Source organism: Aphis gossypii, chromosome X (genome assembly GCF_020184175.1).
Source record: "Aphis gossypii isolate Hap1 chromosome X, ASM2018417v2, whole genome shotgun sequence".
NCBI classification, from domain to species: domain Eukaryota; kingdom Metazoa; phylum Arthropoda; class Insecta; order Hemiptera; family Aphididae; genus Aphis; species Aphis gossypii.
The window spans coordinates 52,039,237-52,066,335 of record NC_065533.1 but is presented as its reverse complement, the minus strand read 5'-3'; the positions used below and the strand labels follow the sequence as shown (position 1 = coordinate 52,066,335).

The window sequence follows — 27,099 nt, the reverse complement described above, 5'->3', positions numbered from 1 at the left end:
TGGGATCTTGTATTAAACTTTCAAGCTTTTTTACCTAGTAAAGAATTTTAATCGACATATATGTATTAAAAAAGAACTAAACACAAATTAAAAATATCTCATGTCTATAAATAACTCAAAAACATTTAAAGAAATTTGAAAATTTCATGGTATAATAACAATGATAATTTAAATGTTTGGTGAAAAGTTCAACAAACTACTATTGTTATATATTTTAAATGTAATAAAATATCTATAATTGTTCGAGGAGAAACAATTATTTTACAGGTGAATATCGAACTTCGTAAATATTTAAACTTGCAATGCTCATAAAAAATTAGTTTGCTTTCAGGTAGAATTTTTACAGGTTGAACAACTAATAAAGAACCTTGTATTTTAAGCCTTAGGTATAAAAACAAAAGATTTTATGAACTTCTAACTAAAAATTAATTTACTAATTTCGTGATTTTTATGAAATTTGTTTAAACTATAACTTTAAAAACTAATAAAAAATATTGTGACCATGAATTTTTGATATTGTTTAATTAGCAAATGAACCTTTCATCAGAAACCTTGTATAATATTTGCAAGTTTTTTGAGCGAAGAAAAAATTTGTTTTGTCATCTATTGATATAATATAAAAAATAAAAATTTCAAATGTTTATTAATAGTAAAAAAAAGTTTTGAAATATTTTTTTATTATAATTAATAATAATAATATATTTTGTTAAAAGCTGTTTTTTTTTTTTTAAAAAGTTTTTGTTTGTTTTTCTTAACGATTTAGAAAAATATTTAAATTGTAACATATTGATAGTACAAATTTTCTATTAAAAATCACTTTCGAAGTTGTAATTTAACCAAAATGTATTACTAGTTAATATTGATAAATGTATTGCTATTTCATCCACTAATAAATAAAATCATTTTTAACTATAAAATTAACAATATAATCGTCAACAGAATGGAATCTGTTAGAGGTTTGGGTATTCTCTCTGCTAATAATTAATTTATTTTCTCATAAAATAACACTAATATAATTATAAATTTATAACTAAAGCATTTAAAATGATATGTTTTATATTAATAGGAATACTAGAAAATTTAAAAACGTCAACACACCAAACAACTAAATTACTCTTATTTTAGGTCTGATACATAGTTAGTTTCACTTACCTGGCGGTGAAATTCTTTTGAAAAACTTGTTAACAATGTTCAGTATAAATTATTAAAATCTTTTATTTTTGTTAAAATTTACCTATCTCTAGTTTGAGAGATTATTTTTTTTTTGTACCAGGCAATATTTTTATTCAGCCGTGTGAAGTAAAACGTAAGTTATTCAACGTTTTGTTAATGTATGATATTCTTAATAATAATATTAAATGTTCTAATTTACTAAGTTAAATTTGTATTTGTAAATCACAACTATTTATTAGAAATCCGATTTTATTTTAGTTCCGTTTTATGAAAAGAAAAATATGTACTGATTTTTTTTCCCTAGAACGCTTTTGTTATGTAATTTAATTTGTAACGATGTCGTTTTTTATGTTATGTTCTGCGATACGTGAACGTTTTAAGATGAAATCTCTATACTGTATATTTTCAAACTAATATCTCATTATTTATAAAGCTAATATTATTATAAACAGCACCGTATTGATTTAAATGAAGTATGTTTTATACTTAGTCAGATTACTATTATACTTTGTATTGTGTAAAGGGCTTGTTCCTTAAAATTTATATAAAAAATAAATAAGTAAAATACATGTTTTTCTCTTCAAAAAACATTAATTGTTTCAGCCAATGTTCGGAAATATTCCAAGACTTTGTCGACATACTTTATTTCCAAGTGATTAAATAAACAATTTTTAAGACCTAGAGTTCTAATTAAACCAGCTAACTATCTTATAAATTGCGATATGCGTGTTTTTTTTTTTAATTAATTTTAATCGATATAATATAGGACCTTAATTTTTAAGCTAAGTTATTATCAAGTATTCAATTTTACAGGAAGTTTAAGATTTGTAAATTTAAGCAAGCAAAGTTGGCTTCACTTACATTTGTGGATTTTGGACAGTAGTGACATAATTCTAATCATTCTATAAAATGGTAAACTTTCGCATAACTTGGCTGTGGAAATAATTTAAAGATGTACCTAGATGATCTAATACATTTCATAAAACCTGTAGTAATAAACACATTTAATTTGTAGCACAGCAATGAAAATGCCACGAACAAATTTCATTTATATATAGTTTATATATAAATAAAAATGAATAATTCTTCGTTTTTCTTTTATAGTCACAAACTATTGGACCATTTTCAATAAAATATTTATTTATAGAGTTCTTGAACCTTCAGGGATTGTATTTTTTGTTAGTTAAACCTGACCTAACCTTTTTCTAGGGTGGCTTACACTCGAATCTAGTTTTTACTAACGAAATCTAGTATAATAAATTCCATTCTAACACTATAATAATTAGAAAAAACATAAAAAAAAATAAACAAATCTAAAATTAAATATGTATATTAGAACACGATTACAATGATAAGTTTTACAATCATTTGAAACCACGATTTGCTTTTTTAATTCTGGACAAATGTTTGATAAAAAGACATATAAATGAATACCAATATAAATTATATTATATTTAATTTGGCTTTTAAGCATTCGTCGAGTTTATCTCCAGTGTTTAATGTTTACATAAAAAATATGTCTTAAATTCAAAAATGAAAATTATAGGATTAACCATCGTAACTAATGTAGTAATGTACTTATATATTTATTATAAATTCAAATTGGATCAAAACGAAAAACTATTGGAAATTATATGTCTTTCATGCCTTTGTTAAAAACAGTTCAATACACTGTAGCTTATAGAAAATCTAATTATTAATAAAAATAAAAATAAGTTTCAAAATATTCTTAGAATTTGGGATGACTGGATATTTATATAAAAATAAATAATATAGTCATTCAGTCTCAAATCTAGTTCAAATATTATGTTACACAGGATCCTAATATTAAGATTGATTAGATAAGTATTTCCGTCAGTAATCGTCAGTTATTTGTTGGCTATTAACAATTTTAACTCCTCCTAAAAATATAAGTCTAGTTGCGCTTATGATTCAACACAGAATTGATAATTATTATTTAACTAATATTGTTACTCTAGAATCTAGATAATATATTATAAAACTTTTTTTATGTTAGTTATTATTTATTATTATATTTGTTTCTAAGGTCGTCGTCCGACATACTTATTTTTTCCAAACTGTTATTGCGGTATGTATTATATATATATATATATATATATGTATTTTTTGTCACAACGGTTATTTAGTTAGCTTGTTACGATAACATTATCTGTTTTGTTACACTCGTTATATCCAACGATTTACGTACATCATTCTCATGTGAAAAAGAAAAACTAAGGCTTTTTGTGCTGTCCTGCAGTGTCCGGCCAACTTTTATTTTTATTTTTTTCATACACTTTGTTGTACCATCGTTTATCCGCTGAACTGTTATATTTTATACTTAGGCCCATAATTTGTGATCTAAATCTCTGAATGTCAATCGCAAAATTGTATACTTTCAGATATCGTTCACGATTGATTTTAAATCATATTCGTCTTAGGGATCAAAATATCCACAGTTATGATTGAAAAAGTGGAAATTTAATTTACAAGTATAATTCTATTTGAAGTGATTTAACCGAATTCAATGACGTCAAGATTACTAATCGAATGGAGTCCAGCATGTAAGAACTAACACTATATACTAATTAGAAAAAAAAATTAGAATTTTAAATTCAGTAGTAAAACATAAAACGAGATTTTGATTTTTTTTCACTTGAAAAGTAAAGCGTGCGTAACAAAACAGGTAGTATCGTCATCTCGTACAGAATAGACTAATGTAATAATGTGACAGCGAGAATACAGCGATAACAATTTTGGAAAGAATAAATATACAAATATGCCGGACGACGACCTCGTGTCGGTCACCGACCTTATTAGAAACAATGATAATAATAATTGATATGACGAGGAGTTACATAATATTATGTATTGTCACAAAATAATTTAAATAATATTAATAATAATAATAATCTTATGCATACATGCCATAAGTATGTATAGCGAGTGTATTCTATACTACAAAATAATACAAATCATAAATAATATATTCGTAGTTAATAAACTCGTATACAGCAATATAGCTATAAAACCAACAGTATTATAATTATTTTAAACATATTCTTTAATAAGTTATTAAAAAACGTGGAAAAAATGTTTAATATAATTTTCAAGTATTTTCCAGACCAATGAATATGTATAAAATAATATATTTAATTATATGTATACCAAGTGATTCTTTTGTGTATGAACTATTCATTATTAAAAAAAAAAAACAAAATTTAATTTTTTGAAAATATTTTATAATATAATATTGTAAATGATAAAAAGACAAACGAGCTTGTAGTTTTTTTTTAAACTGTTTTGTGTGAACAAAAGTGTATTTAAGTTTTTTAATTCGTCAAAATCACCAAAATTTACATATTATTTTGTAAAAAATGTCTCTATCCGTGGATACTTTAAATTTTTACTTTATAAAAACACTAAATAGGAACATTAAATGTCTTTTCAAGTGATTCACTTGAACTAAAATATCTTAAAAATTTACAAAAACAATTTTTTTCCTATTGATGTTTGTAGTTTAATTTTTATATACCTACCTAAAATATTATGAATTTACTATAAAAAATTACATTTTCAAAATATGTAGTTTAATTTTAAAATATTATCTATTATATATTATGATTTATGAACCGACTTACACTATTTTATGGTAAGGTAGTATAAGATCTCAGCTTAGAATTGTTTTTCGTATACAATAATAAATATTGAATTCAAATTTATTACAGTGACCCACTCGGCAACCACTGTATAATCATAACGGAACCCACTACTCACTACGCAACCTAACCTACAGTGGGCAACCTTTTTAATTTTAATATTAAAAAAATAAATTAAATCCATATTATTGGCCGAATAGCGATTATTTATTGTATTTATTCATAGACTATAACTAACACAGTATATAATAGTTATTTTGGCTTTGTATCGTTTATAAAATCGACGTTCGCAACGGTTTTTGTTCGATGTTGAATGAAATATCTCCGTTCTAATTTGAAATAAACACTTATTTTTTGGTGCGACATACCATTAAAAAACTTGGCTCTTCTTATTAAAATATATACCTACTCGCCGCATATATTATTATAATCTGAACGCGACCGTACGACATATTTCGGAATGCGGTTTTGTGCAGTAATGCCTAAAACTGGTAATATTTTAGTTAGCTGTTACCAGGGAACCATATTGTTTTCACGACCGCGTCGACGATTCGATGTTTTTTTTCCGTCGTTATTCTAGGTTGAGTGATCGGAGTTGTACCGTCAAAATCGCGAGAGCAAACAGAAACGACGCGTTATCGATGGGATTACTTAACGAATAAGTCACTGCGGTTGAGCGATAGGCGGGACTGCATGGTAATCGCAATAAGCACTCGCAACTACCTACCTCACGGTGTTACTGACGTAGTTATATTCAAAGTACTGAATATTCCGCGACTGTGACTGATAATATAATCCATAATACGGTAGGTATTTGCGACAAGGACATAAATTTTTTTTCGTTTTGAGAATGAGCACCACCAATCGTGGACGGATTACGAGTCGGATAACGACCACGATAAGGTCCAAAAAACTCACTATATTATATTCCCTGTAGACGATCTAAAATTGTAAAAATATGATACAGCATAATATATATGCTTACACCCATTTCAATTTCTGAGCGGCTCAATACATTTTTTGGTTATACCCTGATATGCTTTTTTTCTTGTTTTTTTTTTTTTTATATAAGTAATAAAAATACTTCCATTTTATATTAAAGCACATTTTTGTACAGACATAAAAAATATTTTAGTATATATATATTTCTAGTTCAGATTTTGACGATATTAGATATATAAACGATAATTGTTATTTATTTTTTTGTAATTCAAAAATATTATTCATGAAGGACTTATACGCATATTATTGCGTATTTTACTATACAGGTAACATTTAAAAAATATTCAGATTAATATTAATAGTTATTGTTTTTTATGTATTATCAAATTTTATTCACGCCGTTCTATGGTAAAATGGCATTGACTTAAAATAGTTTATAATAATAATATATCATTTAGATATACACATTCTATATTATTATAATTAATAATATTATAAATGCAATATAAGTACAAGTATTTGGCGAAAATTATTTCAACCTATCGTACGTCCGTATTACCAATAAAGATTCAAAAAAAGATTTAGCGAAATCGGTCTAGTCGTTCACACGTGATGCCGTGGCCAAAGGAAATAGGGATTCATTTTTATACATAGATATAGACTTCATAATATTATAGGCTTTTACACAGTCTCCACTCATAATCGTTTTTCGTATACAATGATTTATCACTGATTTCATTTCATATTTAACACATCCATCACAGTGACCAGAGCAGAGCAAGTTCTCTAATGTTTTTTCCATTAATAGTTTACACTTTTAATACCATATTTTTAATTATTTAGATTCTTCATACCATCTAAAGTATACACTATATATAATTCGATATAATTCATTTATTTTCGAATAAAAATCATCATGTTAATTATTGTTAATCGGACGATTTTTTTGAAGATATTGATGTATCTTAATCGAAATTGAACGAGTATTTTATAATAATTTTTAAAAATAGATAGGAAGCTATGCAAATTTAAAAACTTGACTTCTCATTACTATTATACATGTATATCAACATAATTTAATACGATTTAACTAAATCTAATATTGGGTAAGTACTTCAGTTCTATATTTTTATAAAATCATTTTTAAATGATATTAGTTTTTTAGTTTACTCGTATATTAATACTGTATATTTACAATAAAAATAATAAAAATAGAAAAAATTAATTGTTAACGTTTTAATTTAGTTGCATTAACAAAAACAAAAAAAAAACTGTCTTCTGTTTAATAGTATTATTTATAAAAAAAAAGATGAGTACCTACATCAAAAAATAGGACAATCCGTAAATAATATAAAACATCTAAATAATTGAAAACATAATCTTTGAATAAATACTTCAAAATTACAAAAATCAGTATTCTGATGAATTCATTTCAAAAGAAAAATGGAGATGAGTATGCATAGGTAAATTATGTAACATAGATCATTATTATTGATTATATATTATATAGGTATTATAGACAGTATTATAATAGTGATTGCTATATCGACAAACGTTTTATGGGATAATGCTGTGTCCTATATTTTTCGTTTTATTATTTTGGAAAATTTTAGTTTTTAACTTTATTTATCTATTTTTAGTCGATCATTATTTCACGTCGATACGTCTGACATTTATCGTGTTACATAAATTTCTATTATTTTAATTACATGTTTATTTCTGTATTATAATGCTATTAAAAGTTATACATAGATTGGAATGAAAAACTAAACTAAAATAAAATTTATTTTCTTATTCAGTTGTATTAAAATTGTATATTATATTTTATAAACGTTCAATTTATAGACTGATTTTTTTATCGAACAGTATGATGATTTACCTAAGTATTCAAATAAATAGAGGCGACCTCAAAACGAAAACCAGACCAATGACGAAACGAAATTGTAGCAATACAAAATGCAAAAATGCTTGGATAGGTAAATCTCAATAAATAATTAGCACGTTTTGGAAGAATGTATTAAAATTAATTATATTTTACATAATCGAAACGACTATTTATTATTTAAATTACTAAGAAATCTCACAACATCACAAATCGACATCGGTCAATCCAGTTTGTAATTAACGTAGGTACCTATAGAAGGATTAAAATATGTCAAGTTTGAAACTTTTTTATTATCGTTTGCTACCTTAATAAACTACGAAAAAAATAAGAAAAAGAAAATCGTTTCATAAACCAATTATAGAAACCTAAATATTGTATAAGTATACTGTACGTCAGTACTTAAACATAATTTTCCTCTTTGGCTTTCTTTTACAATGAAGTTATAATGGAGTCTGTGAGTAAACGTGCTGCTCAGCTCGACGCGCAAGTGCTGTGAAAATCTTTCTCCCTTCAGAAATAATAAAGGAAAAGAATATATTAATGAAAGGCAAGTGTTAGCGCTTGCGTAAACAGTACAAATTCAGGGGTTCAACTTTTAAGTAGGGGTGGTTAAAACACTCACTTTCCTCCGCGTTTTCTTTTTCAGGTGAAAATAAAAGCCAATAAGTATGAATATATCAACGTAGAAGATTGTTATACTAATTTGAAACTTTCCATGGATATAATATATTCTAGTATTATGTATATACACGCCAAAGCGTAGAAGTTACAAGTTAACGGCATTATAATAATATAAAATCTATTCACAATAAACATATTGACACGGCCTCAGCGGCCGCGACCTCTCTTCATAGTTAGATTAAGTGTGATATTTTTTATAAATATAATTACTCTAATAGTTTAATTTGTCCATGAAGATTGTCCACAATAATTTATACTTATTTATAATTATTCTATTTTATTATACCATAATACGTATTTGTAAAAGATAATTTAACCATTCAAACGTCAACATTTTTTTAAAACAAAAATTGATTTTAATAATAATATAATATTGGTTCAATAACAAGATACACTTGTAATGTGTGATTTTTATTATTGTATTCACCACTATGTTTTAGAGTAGATAATAAGCTTCATTTCAAAACTTTAAGGGGGTTTCTTGTAGAAAGTTTCATCCATTAGGTACTTTTTCAAGTAAATGGGAAAAACAACAGGAAAACAAGGATGTTTACGCAACACCAATTTTCAACAAAATCGATTTTGTTGTTGTTGTAATTCAACAACATTCTTCGTTAAATATGAAAAAAAAAATATTCTCTGTTTTGAAAGCTTGAAAGCTTGACAATTTAATACAAAATGTCATGGTTCCTGGTAATGTTTTTTAGTTTTTTCAGTTAATATTTGTAAAATTATTTAAACATCACTATTAGGGCCTATTGAAAATGTAATAAAAAGCGTTCTCTTAATAAATTAGGAGTAAAAAAATGTTAAAAATACATAATGAAATTTAATTTTTATAAATGTTTGCTAAATAAAAATAACCAATCTTTCTTCAAACAATTTTAGTTATTATGTAGGTAGTTATTTTTATTCAAAAAATATTGATCATAGTTTTGTGAAAGTTTTCAAAACTTACACTATTTCTACCTATTATACATTTTTATTTACAACCTATTTTAAATATTTCACAATAAGATTCATCTACCAAAAATCTATTTACAGTATTTAACAGCTAGGTAAGGGCTCAAAAGTTATTGTGATGTTTTTACAAAACATTCGCTTAACCAATTGAACTAATATAATACCTACCATTCATATTTATAACAAAGTCTCTATTATTCTTAGTCGTTTTTTATATACAATGATTTATTATTGAATTCATGTTTAAAAAAATTATACACAGTGATCTCGATAATAAGATACATTAGAATCCTACTGTATGCAATAAATAACAGAAACGTATTTCATGGTTTGTCATTTGAACAATAATGATTTTGTGTTAATATTCATATTATAAAAGAGGATTTAATAGAAGAAAAAATATTTAAATTACTGAACTCGTCAATGGTATTCAATGTTTATTATAATGTGATTATTTATAACTTACACAGCTATATTATTTAATATGGTATAAATTATAGTATATTAGTATTTGTCAAATTAGTATTGACATTAGCTCCAAATATATAGTTAAACTTACCGATTTAGTTCCAAGTACTCGTAATATTATAAATTTATAAATAATAATCCATGCCATACGTCATCAATTACGATTTCAACCGACAGTAATAATATATTAATTTTGCTCGTTTTATTCAAAGTAGGTATATGCATAACCGTTATCGTCGGGACTGACACCGATGATAGTGCGAAGATAATAGTAGTCAAAACCACAATTGTTCACATTTGGACAACGACAACTCTTGTATAAAAAACATCGCAACTATCGTGAGCTATTAAATTAACATTTCTGATAATGTTTGGACAAGAATTGAGAATGTTTAACAACACATTTATCAAAAACGTTAGGAAAAATTAATAATACTCTTTCAGTTATAGAAACTCTCGGTCTTATTCGCCGATTTGTGCATGCAAGTCTCCAATGATAGTACTCGGCTTGATGACTTCAATGCCAGGCATCAACATAGTCAATTGAATAATTACACACAATTTTTTTTTTTATATTAATGAGGTAGGTATTTGATATTTATTTTCGAATAAAGTCTGCACAATGTAAAATACAATTCACTTCAAACATTCAAAAACAAAAGGAAAAAATATATTAAAAAATGATAATAATGAATATACTATTCTATCAACACTAAAGTTGAGTACGTCTAAAGACTAAACATTAAACTATAGGTAGTATATAAATGTAATGGCTACATAATGTTGTACATTTGAAGGGATACAAACAAATTTTCATTGTCATTGTACGCCAAAAACCATACATGAGGTGTGTCAAAAACTAAGAAAACACCGACAATTAATAACATAAACAAAGTTTCCAGACTTTTAGACACACGCACATATATAATCTCAGAAGTTGTAAACAATGATAAAAGATTTTCATATTAACTACAATAAAAATTAAAAAAAAATAATATTTATAATTATAATGTACCTATTTAATAATAATAAAAAAAAATAATAATATAATATAATATAATAATAATAATAATAATAATTGTTTTTGTTTTTGTTTTTTCAAACAAACATAAACCAAATTAATAAGAATGAAAAAAAGCACTTGATACTCCTTACGAGGTCACATTAATGTTCACTATAAGTATAATATGTATTTGCACCATCAGTTGAACAAGTTTTACCCGTATTATAATATAATTAGTTATATTAATGCAAAAAATAAAATAATCATAAACAAATAAATATTTATAACATATAGATATTTTAAAAAACTACTTAAACGACAATTATATTATTAGTGTCTTTTAAATATAAGCTATATATTTATAAATGTTCATTTTATTCTAATAATAACGTTTACAACATACATAATATATTATAAATATATATAATGTATAGTTGTTCAAAATTACAGCGTTTATTTCTCTCTCTTTTTATACGTAAAACACAGATGTTTTTAGGTCGAACTTAATATTCTCATAACGGTAAACATAATAATTGATCTATATTTACGTGTAATAATCAACATTGTAAAGGTATGGACTAATTAACAATGATTTTGTCGTAGGAACATTAAATGCAACATATTTCTTTGTAGAACAATATTAATGCGTTCCTACAGATTTTACAGAGATATTAAGAGATCCAAAATCAGTACATGTACATACACTTCGTATCTATATTATTATATAACACATAGTACTTATTATAATATTGTATATTATACGTAAATACGAAGACAGTCAATGTATTTACATATTAAAAATTAATTTCTAACAATAATCATATTGTTGATTGACGCTGATATACATTAAAAAATTGTTTACAATTAAATTAAATTTTTTAGGTACAGTAGTCTCGATAGAATCTCGAAGGTCAACAAAAGAAAAAAGATACGATTTTTAGTTTCAAAATGTTGAAGTTCAAATAATATCGAAAATCTACTGTAAGTATGTGTATGTGTGTGTATATGCACAAATACTCACAAAATACACACACACACACACACACACACACGCACGCACATAAAATATTTTTACACACAATAAATATAATAATAATAATAATTAAATATAAATTGGTCCTCAGTGAGTTTCGTCACTTTAGGATAATATGATTTGTACTGTTTTTTTCTAATTATAGGCAATTAATATATAAGGCATACAAATGAGGTAGATGATTTTCTGTTTTGTATTATTCAATTACGTTAAAAATTACTATACTTAGTCCTATGCACCTAGTAAAAGAATCAAAAAAAAAAAAAAACAATGATACTACACAACTTGTTGCATTTTAATAGTGTTTAAATATGCAATTTAATATTAATAATAATTATTATATTATAGCATAAACTGCTCGACAGACTTTTTGTTTCTCTAGCGAGAGAATGTAATTAACTACTACCCGTATGATTTCATTATTCTATATTATATTATATTATTAGTAATATATAGACTAAAATTGCATTAAAAAAAAAAATAATAATAATAATAATAAATAAATAATATAAATAATGCGTACACAGCATATTTTTCCCAGACTAAAAAAAAACCGTAACTATATACGAAAGGAACGTCCGAAGGAAACGCGTACGAAGAATCAAAATATTTGTTAAAAAATAAATAATAATAATAATAATACAATTAGTTCTAAAACGTATAAAATAATAATAATTATATATACTCCTGTTTTTTGATAACAACTATCGGAACCCTCCTTACGTCGTTCCCCCGCCCAGTGGCACGGTTCACCTAATAATATTTTGGTAAATAATGTATTATCATATCACAGATACTAAAATAATAAATGTTTCTATAACACTAATGACGTAAAATAATTATATTAAACTTGACTATTTATCATTGGGCAAATTAAGTTCCGCGTTATATTATAATGTGTACGTTGCAAAAAACAAAAAAAAGATTTGGGATAGTCAAATCATAATTATCATTATATAATAATTATTCTAATGCGAAATAATAAATAATAATAGTTATATCATAAATAAGTAAGTATAATAATAATAATAATAAATTGTGATGATAATATATATTATTAGATATAAATACTACGATCGTTTACGTTTAAATTGAGGCTTTATTGGCGTACTGTATTACCGAGCTATATCGGCTGCACTGCGCCTCTTTCTTGGCGGTGCTCTCCATCGACTTGAGTATCATTTTTGACCGTTTCCGGGGAGGCAGACTCAAGTGATCTCGGTCGTTGGGTTGCGTGGGCAGCGGTGGCGATGGTTGCGACTGCGGAGGCGGTGAAGGTACCTCGGTCAACGACACGACGGGCGGCATCTCCATGATCTCGTCGGAGGTTGGAGTATCGTACCGGACGGGAGATACACGATCTTCGGCAGCCAACCTCATGACATAATCCACGTGCTGCTGTCGCTGTTGTTGTGCAGCCGTCTGCATCGTGTGAAACGACTGTTGTTGTTGTTGCTGCTGTTGTCGTTGTTGTTGTTGCTGCTGCTGTTCTAGGTGTTGTTGGTGAAGTTGCTGCTGCTGTTGTTGTTGCTGCTGCTGCTGTTGTTGTTGTTGCTGTTGCTGCTGTTGTTGTTGCTGCATATGTTGTTGTTGTTGTTGATGTTGTTGTTGTTGTTGTTGTTGTTGTTGTTGTTGTTGTTGCTGCTGCTGCTGCTGCTGCTGCTGTTGATATTGATGTCGACGAGTTATTGGTGGCGGCGACACGTCCATGGTCAGAGTCAACGAACCCGAAGAGCTGCTGGCCGGACTAGGCGGTTGGTCGCAATTGTACTCGTCGTCATCTTCGTCTTCGTAATCACTGCGTTTGCGGTTGTTTCCCGGTAACCTGGGATACAAGTACTGGCACAGCTTGTTGAGTTCGGTGTCCACGTCAGCGACACCCATCACCATCACGTCGTCGTCCTCCTCTTCGTCCTCGTCGTCTTCGTCGTCGTCGGACTTTCCGATGCCATTGCCGCCGTCTTCCCGAACCATTACGGTAGCCGTCGCCGCGGTCGGCTGCTGTAGAAGGAGATTGGCGCGTTTCGGTTCGTCGGACAGCTGAAGCAATACCGCGGCGGACGCGGCCACCGTCGACTTGCTGTTTTCCTTGTCGCTACTACAACCCGAAGAAGTTTCACCCTCGGAGGCGATGTCTTTTTTGTTAGACGATTGCACGGTAATGACCAGCGCTCCCGCGGGGGTCGAAGCCGCCGCAGCGGTGCCAGTCACCTGGACGCCATTAGCGGTAGCCGCGGCTCCGGATGCGGTTCCACCACCACCACCACCACTGCCACTGTTGTCCGAATGACTCTTGATGTGGCTCTCCATGGTCTTCTTAGACGTGAACGTGCCGTTACATATCGTACACTTGTACACTTTTTCGCCGTAATGCGACACTTGGTGGAGCTTGAGCACGTGGTTGTAGCCGAACGACTTACCGCATATGTCGCACGAATACGGCTTTTCGCCCGTGTGAGTGCGCGTGTGCACCTTGAGCTGTTTGGAGCACGTAAACCCCTTGTCGCACGTTTTGCACACGTACGGTTTTTCTCCCGTGTGCGTGCGTATGTGAATGACCAGTTGGCCGCTCTGAATGAACGTCTTGTCGCAGAACGAACACTTGTGCGGACGCTCGCCGGTGTGTATGCGCATGTGCCGGTGCAGCTTGCCGCTGTGCTCGAACGCCCGTTCGCACACGTCACATTTGTACGGCCGCTCTTTGGTGTGGATGCGCCGGTGTACGCTCAGGTTCTCTTTGACCGAGAACGGTTTGTCGCAATATTCGCATTTGTACGGCTTTTCACCGGTGTGCGTTCGATAGTGCCGCGTCAGTCGGGCCGGCACCGTGAACGACTTACTGCAGTAGTTGCACTGGAACGGGCCGTCTGTCGTCGTGTCCTTCACGTGAGATCGCAAGTGATTTTGGAAAGCGTTTTTCTGCATGAATATCTTGTGGCAAACGTTGCACTGTAAAGACTTGTCGGATACCGCGGTGGCCGTGTGCGCTGACGGCAGTGCAACCGGCGCGGCCGCAACCGCTGCGGCCGCCGTCTTAGCCGAGTCGATGATCACGGCCGCCTCTTCGACCACCGGCGTAATGGTGAACACCGGCAGGTCCGGGCTGCACACCACGCGCTTGATCGCCGCCGCCGATCCCTCGGAAGCGTTCTCTGCGACGTCGATAGCCGTCTTTTGGTGCAGCTGTTGTTGTTGTTGTTGTTGATTGTGTAGGGTACCGGTCGTAGCAGTTGCCGGCTTCAACGGGCTTAGAGTGCAGTCGATACCAACGCGAACGAAATCTGACGATCCTCCTCCACCAGGCGAGTTCAATATCGGCATTTCCCCATTGATGATTTCTACCATGTCGGATACATGGCCCAAAACATTTTCTGCGAACATAAAAAAAAAAATATGATATAAAACGATATAAAAATGAACTAGTGTTATTATGTTATTCCTATATCGTTAGAGTCGCGTCAAACTCATATAACGCATGTAAGTATTACTATCTACTATATATTACCCATGTATACACTGTATGTGGTATATGGTTAGTTCAGGGTATAGGAATACAAATAAATCGTAGACGATTAAAAACTGGGACTTGTATATTTTATAAAACAGAATAAATAATAACTTTGTATAATATGTTTCTTCGCGAGTTAATTGTATTTCATGTTGTTTTCAATAATAATGATTTTTTTGTATTATATAACTTTTAATAGCTTATAACAATTTTATTTATCACACTGGTTTTATTATATCTGTGCCTACTATGCATCGAGTTTAAATATTGTATCGATCGGAAGACGTAATAATGCCAACATTAATTATATAGCAGCTGGTTTTTAATATAGGCTTCTATACCAGGGAAATTATATGTATACGCCATACGCGCCGCTCAAGAAGTTTCCGAAGTTAAAAACATCTCTTTTGTGGTAGTATCATATTTTGTGTGTGGCCAAGAGCTTATAGAATTATATTTGTAGAAAGTAAGTACATAGTATACAATATACTCGCATTTAATATTGACTAATTATATTTATTTCACTTAAGTTGTCAAACGTTAACACCTGATCTGACCAGTCAAAACCTCACGAAGTATGACACGTAAAAGAGACATGGTAACACGACTAGTTTAATTATATTAAACTGTATTTAACAATGTATTAATATCGATATGTCATACAACCATACAATAATGTTTCCTCAAGTGTATCATTATATAATATTATATATTATGATGGATATCATATTTATATACTCCTAGTCATAATTTAATATTTGTGAGTGTGTATAAATATATTATGTTTTAAAAGCTCGTGCCTTTATGCGTGAAATACGTTTGTAACATATAAATGCACAGACTTATATCAGTACACAAAGCGACGCACCATCGTTTTATTGTTGATGAAATAATGTTTAAAATATTATTGTTGTCATACACTCTTCATATAATCGTCGTCGCATTATTGTATCGTTTTTATGCACGGGTCGTTAAGTACATAAGCTTACAGTGTGGTAATACATACGATTAATGATTCTATAGCAATATATTATAATTTACAATGCGCGTTAATTGTTCGACACATTTACGTACGATATTTTTTTCACACGGTAAACTCTCTTGTCATTTGATGTAATTAATTAATTAATAGTTCGTATTGGTTTTTAAAAAACAGTATTATGATATATGAGCGAATCATTCGTACAGACAATGGGTTGGGTGTATACTAGCTGCGGAAGCAGTTCGAATATTATACAAAATTATTATAATTATATTATTCTATACCTATTATAAGTTCCATACCATTAAAACTGAATACATCAGATAATTCTTTTTTTTAAGTCAATTTTGTATTTTTGGAAAAAAATTGAACTAAATTATTGAATTGTTACTGTATAATATTATTTGAATGTTTTAACTGTTCGCTATTTTTTTAGAAATCTTATAATAAATAGATATAATAACTATCATGATAACTTTTTTTTTTAAATATTAAGTTAGAAACTAATAAATGCTATTCAAACAGTATTAAAATATAGAAATTGATGGAAAAAAAGTGCAACTAATTAAATAAATTATTCTGTGCATATAATATATAGTAGTCGTTTCGTAGAAAATAAAAATAATTAGCTACAAATAAACAGTAATCTTTCAATATAATATTCATTATACGAAATAGACGGTCTATAACACGCAGGCTGGGTATACAATATTATAATATGTATAGATGTTGTATTATTAGCAGAATAATTCTATTTTCTACATTATACTATAAGGGCCGACGTCTTATTTGCGGAGAAAATGTTAAAATAATTTTCCATAGTGTGATAGTTGTGCATTCAAATAAAAAAAAAAATGGTTTGTTTGATATCGATTTGTTCCAATTATTTCTGCAATATCTGAAGATCATTGTGATGTGTACGCGTAACAAAATAATACATAGGCATTCGGCAGCATAAAGGAAATTCAGAAGTATAGGAGGAGATTTGCAAAATACTTTATTTTGCACACAAGACGCAGAAGCCCGTGAATTGCCTATTCGTGACGCCGCGACACGCGAAACTCGCAAATTTTCAGGTGTTTGTTACGATAAAGTTGCAAAAGTTCAACGTTTTTCTGAAACGAATGTTGATAGATTTTCAAAACTAGTTGAAATGATTACAATGTTAACAGAAGTATGAATAAATTCTACATGACTTTATTATTACGAGGTAATACCTATAACTAAAGAATAGTTTATTATAATAATGTACATTTTATTACGGACCACCCCACAATAATAATATTATAAAGTAAATATATTTCAAGATTATATACTTAAGCATAATATAATACCAAACGCGTAACGAAAATAAATATTTTTTGTAAACACAACTGTTTAAAAAATATCAACTATTATAATATAGGTTCATGCGTGTAAATAAATTACAATCAAAACACTTAAACACGGGCAATAAGAATAACTTAATCGTGTCATACAAGTGTTTATTGTTATTATAGCAGGTATTATACTATTACCGAATACTATTTCAGACTATACATCTAATTGAATGATTTAAAAGGCAAAAACAAGGCAAAGGTCTTACACTAAAGATCAACGTTAAAAGTAGAAACATTTTAGTTAGTGCAGTAACTTATACATAATAATTGTGATAAGAAATAAAATATGTATTTTAGATATGATATAGATTTAATATTATATTCTCAATAGTTTTGTATCGGTAGGTATTACAGTTTTTTTATTAATTACCTACAACCGGTATTTTACTATGGTAAGAATACTAATTAAAATTTATTAATTTATTTCTACGAATTGCAAAACACCAAATAACAAAATGTAATATAAGAAAATATAAGACCACGCAAGAAAAAAATACCTTGATTTTGACTTTTAAATATATTTTTCGTGATGTAATCTAATAATCTCGTAAATTTGATTAATTCGATACATTTCATAGATACGATAATATTACTAACCACGATTAGTATAAAATATAAATTTAAAAAAACTATAATAATAAAATACATTAGTTTTTTGAAAAATAAATATTTTGATAATAAATAAAACTAACGTGAAAAAAATATAATCAATTTTTTTTAAAAAAAAGGTATATACATGTAATGTATATAATTAATCAACTTATAAATACACGGTAGACAATAATTGACTGCGTGTCATATACGTAATAATGTATTACAATATTGGTACACATAATATTATATATAGATACCTACGTATAATTCAAATAAAACATTGTTTTTAATTATAATTAACAAATAGATGTATAATATACCTTAGATTGTCTTTACTATTTTATTTTATCAAAAACAGAACAATGAAATTGATATAAAGATAAATATAAACAGTAAACATTATAAAATAATATTTACTTAATTAAAACTGTCTAGTAAAAATTTGAAAACAGCAGCAATAACTCTACTTCATTATTGAATATGTATAACATACTTTTAAATACCTATCAAATAATAAATAATTTAAGTAACTAGAAACAGTACTTATTATATTGAAGCAAATTTACTTATATATTTTTAGTATTATAATTTTTATTAATTATTGATAAATTCAATATCTCTGGCACCTATGAACCAAAAATGAATAAAGAATACATAATAGTTATTTTATTGTAGTTCATTAATCAGCTAGATAATATTCATAAAACAATAATTATTCAAAATCCAATATCACACGTGTACAACGCGCGAATAATAATATTGTTACATTTTGCTACGTCAACTATATACGGGCTATGGATCTATTATAGTATTATACATATCAAACGTAGACAGTTTTATATGTCACTACATCAGAATTCAAATGGAATAAAAAAATTATTATTATTCTAAACAAAAATTGAAAACGTAAACAAAATCCTACGTCTTCAGACAAAGCAAACTGCATTCGCACACCGACGTATTGGCGATGTGTGCGTAAAAAAATTGAAAAATTAAAAATTAAAATAAAAAAAAAAATTGTCTGTCGTCCGTTTTCGGTATTAAAACCGTAAATAGTCTTCAGTATGTGTCGATGACACCGGACGACGACAGCGATAATAAACGAAAAAAAAAAACGAAATCGAAATTAAAACGTGCGTTTTTTTTCTCTGTATAGTTCTTACCACCGGCGTTTTTGTTGTTGTTTTTGAGGTTGAGCCAGAAATTTTTTATCCACTGTTTTTGCGACTTGTCCCAAAGTTGAGCCATTTTTCACTGGGGCATTCCTCCGCGGATTTACTGACAGCAGGGAGACGAGCGCGCGGTACCGGAGACTAGACAAGACTAATAGTATATGATGTAGAGACTATACTGCAACTATGCAGTTACACTCTCTCTCTCTCTCTCTTTTACTTTCTCTCTCGCTCGCGCAGCATTATATATTATATTTATGTGTATACATATATATATATATATATATATGTATAAGCGATACGAGAGCGGCGCAGCTGCCTACGGCCGTGTCCAAGGAGAGGGAAAGAAAACGAAAAGTGATGAGCAGATGAGATGGCGAGCGCGGCGTGCAGAGATATTGTGCGGACGGAGGACGATAAACGAATTTAATAGGTAGAGAAAAAAAATTGAGAAAAAAAAAAAATTAGGAAATCGTGAAAACTCGAGATAAGCAGTACACGACGCAACTATGCAGGTGAACGCTTGCGGTACGAGTGTTGAGCGATGATGCGGACGTGCAGTATATATAATATATAATACATATAATATAATATTATTATCGCACGGTCGCGGGACCGCGGCCAACAGTCAACAGCCTACTGAAGCCCTCTGAAGGCGGCGCGAGCGTTCCGTCCGAAACGGTCTCCTCTCTCGGTTTCCCGGCGGCGGCACGTGTATATACGGACGTTCGCAAGCGTGCGTGTGTGTGCGTGTGCGCGCGCGAGCGAGCGAGCGAGCGAACAGCGGCGGCGGCGTCAACGGCGCGCGCGTTTACACCGACTGTACGTACAAGTATAAATGTCGTCGAATATTATTATTATTATTATTATTATTGTGGTGTTGTGGTGCCTCCCCACGCGAGCAGCGATTCGTGCTTTGGCGGCGGCGGCGATAGCATTGCGTGAGTGCGTTTGTGCGTGCGCTGCGTATATAGTACGCAACACAATATATATATATATATATATATACGCGTGTGCGAGAGTGTGTGTGTTTACGCACCCGCGATAAGAAGAACCGCGGACTGCCGACTGGAACCGAACGCGGCCGAACTCGGGGATTGGCGGCGGGGAGCCGCGGAGGAGCAGCGCGCGTATATGCGCTCGCGAACCGTATAGGGGAAAAATAACAAGCCCAAAAATACGGAGGTCATCGAACGCCGACGACAACGCCGTCGATTCGTTCTTGTTCCCCTGCGTACGACTCTCTATATGTGATGTGCACACATAGCACCGTGTGTATACCGCGGGGCTGAAAGAACGGGGCAGAAGGGTGTGTGGTGGTGGTGGTGGGTGTTGGGGCGAAAAACCTCGGCGACAATGTCAACGGTAGGTACGAGAACGTTGCAGCGGTATAAGAATAAAAACTTAATGCCGCCGACCTCAGCTGCTGCTATTGCCGCTGCTGCTGCTGCTGCATCGGCCCACCTGCCGGGCACACGTGGAGCATGGGGTAGTTTTTCGTGTGGGAAACGGGAGCCCCCCCCCCGGGCAACCGCCCGCGAAAGAACACACGACACATGCCGCCGCGGCGTCACGGGTGTCTTCCCGTCTTGGTCCGGACGCATATCATTATACGACATTATAATATACAACCTTGGCGAATGACGATGATCGTCACCGGTATTAATAGAACTATTTATTTATTTATTTTTTTTTATTTTATTCAAGAAAGGAAAATCACGGTTTTGATTTTTTCGTTACAACGCGTTCTGCGGTAACGACCGCGGGACACCGGTGCATTGACCCCGGTGAATCACACGCACCGCGCACGCACACGCGAGCCAATAAGTCGGGCATTGGGGTCGGGATACCAACGACTACGACGACTACTACTACGACGACGACGACGGCGACGACGAAAACGATCGCGCGGCGGCGTTTATTCTCCGAAAAAAGGGGCGCGCCTGCATTTGGTAGGCCCGGGGTTCGTTGACACCGCGGCCGTTCGGGAGCGAGCGCGTGTGCATCTGCCGAATTTTTATTTTATTGTTGTTCTTGTCGAAAACGCAGTACGCATGCACGCGGGAAGGCAACGCACGTTTCATTGCCGACGGAGAGAAAGAGTGAAAGACCGGGACGGGACGATACGGCACGGCGAGAGAGAGTGAGCGAACGCAGTGATAAAAAATAAAATAAAAAAAAAAAAAAAAACGAGAAAAAAACCAACACAACAAATTACACATGATCGCGCGTTTGCCCAGTACACAACAACAATCGCTATTGTTGTAATAATATTATAATATATAATATCACACACGTTAGGTTTGATGTACGCATTATTTTAAACGTACATAAAATAATATCTAATTATTATAGTTCAATAATAGTAATAATACGTTATAATATTATTGATGTATATAAAAATAATAAGGCATGTGCCACATCGTCGGCAGGACGGACGTACGTGGGAGCAGCGGCGTAACGCGTATACATAATACACCGGTGTTCGTATAATAATATATGCTGATAATATCATCATCATCATAGTCGTCGTGCGATTGTCACAGTACTATATTACTACTACTACTACTACTATACTACTAATAGTAATAATAATAATAGTAATAAATGGGTCACGGGATAATAAAAAAAAAAAAAAAAGCTACTAATAATTATTATTATCGCCAATTATTACGATCGTCGCGTGGCCGTTTCGAGTAGTGTGTGCGCACACACACGTCACACGCGGACGCTCGAAACTATTATCAGTTACTGCAGTCGGTCGTATCGCGCGCGCATAATATTAAAATAATGTGTCGTCGTGTGAGACACGATCGGCTTAGAAAAAAAAAAAAAAGAAAAAAAAAACGAGATAACAATAATATTATAATATCGTTTTGTGCGTATACGGCGGCGGCGGCGGAGAGATTCTGCTCCCCGCGCGCAGAGGGGGGCAGCGAGGGGGGACAGAGTTGGAGTGTATGTGTATAGTTATGCAACGCGCAAATCGTAACACGAAATATTTTCGTTAGGCGCTACGGGCGGCCGACGGTGCGGGCGTCGCGGTGTGCAGAACATGCGTGCGGCGGCGGCGGCGGCGGCGGCGGCTAAGTGTAACCTTTCCCAACGCATCGGCGCGGCGGCGGCGCGGGCCGGCGGTTGTGGAGGAGCCGGACCGCCGTTTACGCGGTCTCGTCGGTCGGTCGAAACGACGGTCCGACGCCTACACGTGGGCCCCCGCGACCGGCGCCCCGACCGGCCGAGGCCGCCGCCGCCCGAACACCGACCTCGACAACGCTACGGAGAGTGTGGAACGCGTACGTATATAATATTATAATGTCCACCCCACCACCCTTCCCACCCACCTGTCTATGAAGCCGACACGCACTACACAATAATACATTTATTATTCGCGCTGGAAATTCGCTTCTCTTATACATACATATATAATACATTTATATTTTTTTAGACGCTGCCCCCGCCGCCGCCGCCGAATTGGTCGTGCAGTCATTCGCCGTCGCCGCCGCTTTTGTCTCTCTATAGTACGCCAAACGCAGACGGCAAGGTTTCGAAAAATAAAAAAAAAAAAAAACCGACCAGCACCTATACACGCACGTTATATTATATTATTTTGTATTATATTAAATACTTTTTTTGCGCGTAGTCGTTTTACAATAAAAATTTATCTCCTGCCCGTGTGTGTGTGTGTGTGTGGCAATAATATTATAGTCGTGTGCTAGTCGGCAATGGCGACATCGGTAGTACCCCCAGATACAACGTACCACGATGTTAAGTATATAATAATATAATAGTACATAATATATCGTATTACCCGGTAGGTACCTACTACTGCGACGACGACGACGCCCCGTTTGTGTGAAAGAGAGTTCATTGCACCCGAAAACAACCCCAAATGTGCGTCGGGTCGGCTGGCCGGTACCGGTAGGCAATACGCGTTTCGGGATTGGGAAGAGGGTGGTAAATGGGTGTGTGCGTGTTTATATTGTTATTATTGTGCGGTACACGAGTAGGCCGGCGATTGATGGATATTGTCCGCGAGAAGTCCGCCCGAAAAAAACCCCGATTTGCGAACGATCGGTTTCGACGACGATGACGACGACGAGAATTAGAGTACGATAGCAAAAAAAAATCAAAACGAAAAACCGTCCGTATGCGTCAAAGGACCCGCCGAAGTGATAACATATTGTCGTAATGTGTGACGCGATACGCAAAAATACGACAATATTAATTATTTAACAATAGGTACACTAGTTTAGCGGTAAACGCAAATGTATAGATAATATTATTATTGTGCGGAGGAACGTTATAATAATATATATATATATATTATATAAACAAACACGGACCATAAATAATATGCTCATTGTGATTTGTAACCGTTTACGATCGGTATCGGTTCCGCGCGTATTACGCGCTGTCCGCGTTATCGTCAGGCCGGCTACCTGTCGCCGTATTACGTAGAAAACTACTGTTGTAGAAGTAATAATAAATATTATGTAGAAAATAACCCATACTGCAGATACCTATACGTCGTGTTATTACGAACCTTTTTCCTATTTCAGCGATTCCATATTTATAGTCGGACCGACCGACGATTTCGTTTACATTAATAATTTATACAATATATAATATATATATTTTGTTTTAGCAATTGTTTTGTTTAAACTAGATCTCGCGGTAGAGTGCACTCGTATACAACAGTTTGTTATTGTTGTATACCTACGTTAAAATTGCAAATCACGTCAAATTTATTCGCGAGTCAAGGGACTATATTTTTCATCGTTTCCCATTGACTTCTGCGTTTGAACGATTGCACACGCGCGAGCGGTGTACGCGAAATAATGGTTTTATGCAAATTTCGTAACGTATGCTCTGCTAATGACGTGATACGTACTGCCTAGTGTGTTTATTTTTATCGTTAAAATGTTTTCGTTTGAAAAATCAAAATCGACTTTCGCCGACGAAATATACAATATAGTAAAAAACCTACCCCGAGTACTTACAATAATAATTATATCGTTATATTTTAAGTTGATAATATACCACGACTAAACAGACGGACTCTGATACAGACGGACTCTGATTTAAGCCTTAAATTATAAACTAGGTTCTTCAATAGTATAATTTCATTTAGGTATATCTAATCCTCTCATATACAATAACTCATAAATTATCAACATGCATTTTTAAAAAATAATCATTTTTATTGATCTCTGATTATTATTGCCTAGTATTATACATGTGTATATATACTATATATTTACTTTAATGTATAATTCATACAATTAACATCAGATGATTATAATTTTGAGATGACTAATTTTTAATGTGTTCTTGTCATTTATCGGTGTGGCAATAAATTATTAAACAAATAAAACCATTTAAAATGAAAATAATTTAATGTTTTTTGATAACCTTTAAACCTATCCATAGTTCAGAAATAAAATCAGGAAATGTCGCACCAATACTGTGTCCAGACATGACTTAAATTAAATTACTGTTGATATATTATTTTCTACGAAACTAATGCTGCTACGCAATTTAAGATTATGTTCGTAAATTTAATAACAAATTAAATCTCTAACGCTATCCCTATGTTGCAGTGATGTATACTCGTACATTTAATAAGCAAATGCAACTTCGTACATACTAGTATTTAAACGATTTTATTCTTATAACTATATTATTAATATAATAATATTGGTGACAATTTTTCAATTCATTTATATTTTTAGCAATTCCATTTAATAAATTATCAAACTGTATAAAAAAATTAGGTTTAAAATAAGATTATATATCGAAATATCTGTTAAAAATGTAAAAAGTAGTTAAACTTGTAAATTGAACTAAGGTTCAAATGCCCCTTTAAATATCGCAAAAAATGAAAAATTCTCTAAAAATGCCTAAAAAGTATAATTTGTCGAAAAATTAAAAATTACATTATTAAATAATAATTATTGTTGTAATAATTTATTACTTGAATTAAAATGTACACTTACAAAGTTGTTTTAAAAGTTCAGAAAATATCGATACATTAACAAAATCCCAAAATCCCAGTACTACTTATTAGTTACTAAAAACTTATAACATTAAATAAACTTCATAACTCTTATATAACTCTTCCCAAAACTACTATAACTATTTCGCCACGTCACATAACTACACGCATCGTTGCACTCGTTCTGTTTTTCCGTTTTAAAACATATACATGTTGTATATGAAAATAAATTGTATGAAATTCAGTAGTTAAAGACTATCAGGATTAATAATACAATACCTAGTTAAAAATAAAATTATTAATTCAAGTATTGCAGCAACAAATGGTTTTATTTATTATTGAATAAAATATCGTGATAATTATTTAATGTATTTATTATTGTACTTATATCGTTAAAACATTTTAGATTGTGTTACGTCAATTATTCGTCGATCAAAATGTTGGTAAAAATATCGATTTGATGGATAATATTTTTAATATTGTTACCAAAAAAAAAATTGTTGACTTAGGTCAAGATATATTTTATGTATTTAAATGATATTTGATTGATGATAAAATAAAGTTTTATTTACTCAGTTTGGAATAAAATAATAATATATTTATGACTTCGCTGGAGATTATTACTGCAGTTCTTCGCAACCAATTTCATCAACACGATCACTACAATATTTTGGCTCCGATTTTGGCATTGATTATCAATATTATATTATTATTAGTGTTATAACTTTCAAATTATTTTTCGATCCATATAGACGCGACAATAATACAACATTAAATTTAATTAATACGTTGGTAAAATTATAATTTTAAAAAAGAAAGTATCTACATAATGTATACAGAATGAGTGAATAATAATTATATTTTATACTTTTACACGTTTACATCCTCTTAAGTTGAACTCGAATTTGAAACGACGTAATTATAAACAACTATGTAGGAAAACACATTTATTTCCTAAGTTTTTTATATTTACTTTTTATCTATACTAATTTATAATTAGCACATACTTTGAATTTTTTTTAAATAAGTCACCCACGAATGACGCGAATGTCACTTAAGTTTGAGAACAATTTGATCTATTTATTTAATAATTTAACTATTTTACAATCGTAAAAAAACCGTAAAATATCTATTTTTCAATTCAAATGTTTTTTAAATAGGTACCTATACTGAAGAGTGAAGATAATATTTTCGGAGTTTTAAACACTATATGACACGTATATTTTACTACAGTGCCTACCTACCTAATACGAACTACGTCGACAGACGTTTCCCAATTATTTGACCATGAAAATATAAGAAATAATTTTAATGTACACACCTCGGTCGTTTGCTGATGATTCATGTGGCGAATTTTTTTTTACTTCACACGATTTTCAACTCGTTTGAATGGCCCAGGAACGTCGGAGTTATAGTCTCGAACAGCAAAGGCGCGCGTGTGTCGTCAAATCAAAGTGTTGCGACGACGACAGCGATTGACGTATTGAAACTTCGAGTCGGACACATTTTCGCGCGAAGGTTCGAGCGTAAATGCATGAAAGCAAGTGTTCCAGAAAACGCCAATGCTTGGACGAACGAATAAAAAACGCAAAAAAAAAAAAAAACCGAACAGTGAGCCCAGACGAAAACGACGGTGAAAGCTTGGAGGATTGTTAAGTT

General features: G+C 31.7%; 1 protein-coding gene and 1 long non-coding RNA gene across 4 annotated transcripts; one reads left to right on the top strand and one right to left on the bottom strand.

Moving 5' to 3' along the window:
* Positions 1 to 3,138: 3,138 nt before the first annotated feature.
* On the top strand, positions 3,139 to 7,845 carry LOC126551968 (uncharacterized). 3 transcript variants are annotated; one of them, XR_007605833.1, is made up of 5 exons: positions 3,139 to 3,262; positions 3,576 to 3,737; positions 4,902 to 5,323; positions 5,413 to 5,528; positions 7,641 to 7,845. It is a non-coding gene; the product is annotated as an uncharacterized LOC126551968 (long non-coding RNA). The 3 variants fall into 3 exon arrangements; XR_007605832.1 differs by having other exon boundaries at positions 5,413 to 5,638; positions 7,641 to 7,844; XR_007605831.1 differs by lacking the exons at positions 4,902 to 5,323; positions 5,413 to 5,528 and having other exon boundaries at positions 7,641 to 7,833.
* Positions 7,846 to 10,419: 2,574 nt separating this feature from the next.
* On the bottom strand, positions 10,420 to 21,409 carry LOC114127912 (Krueppel homolog 1-like). The gene is given in 3 exon segments (XM_050205562.1): positions 10,420 to 12,907; positions 12,909 to 15,178; positions 19,434 to 21,409. Coding segments are annotated over 3 exon segments (2,385 nt in total). The 5' UTR covers positions 19,519 to 21,409; the 3' UTR covers positions 10,420 to 12,877.
* Between the last annotated feature and the right edge of the window lie 5,690 nt (positions 21,410 to 27,099).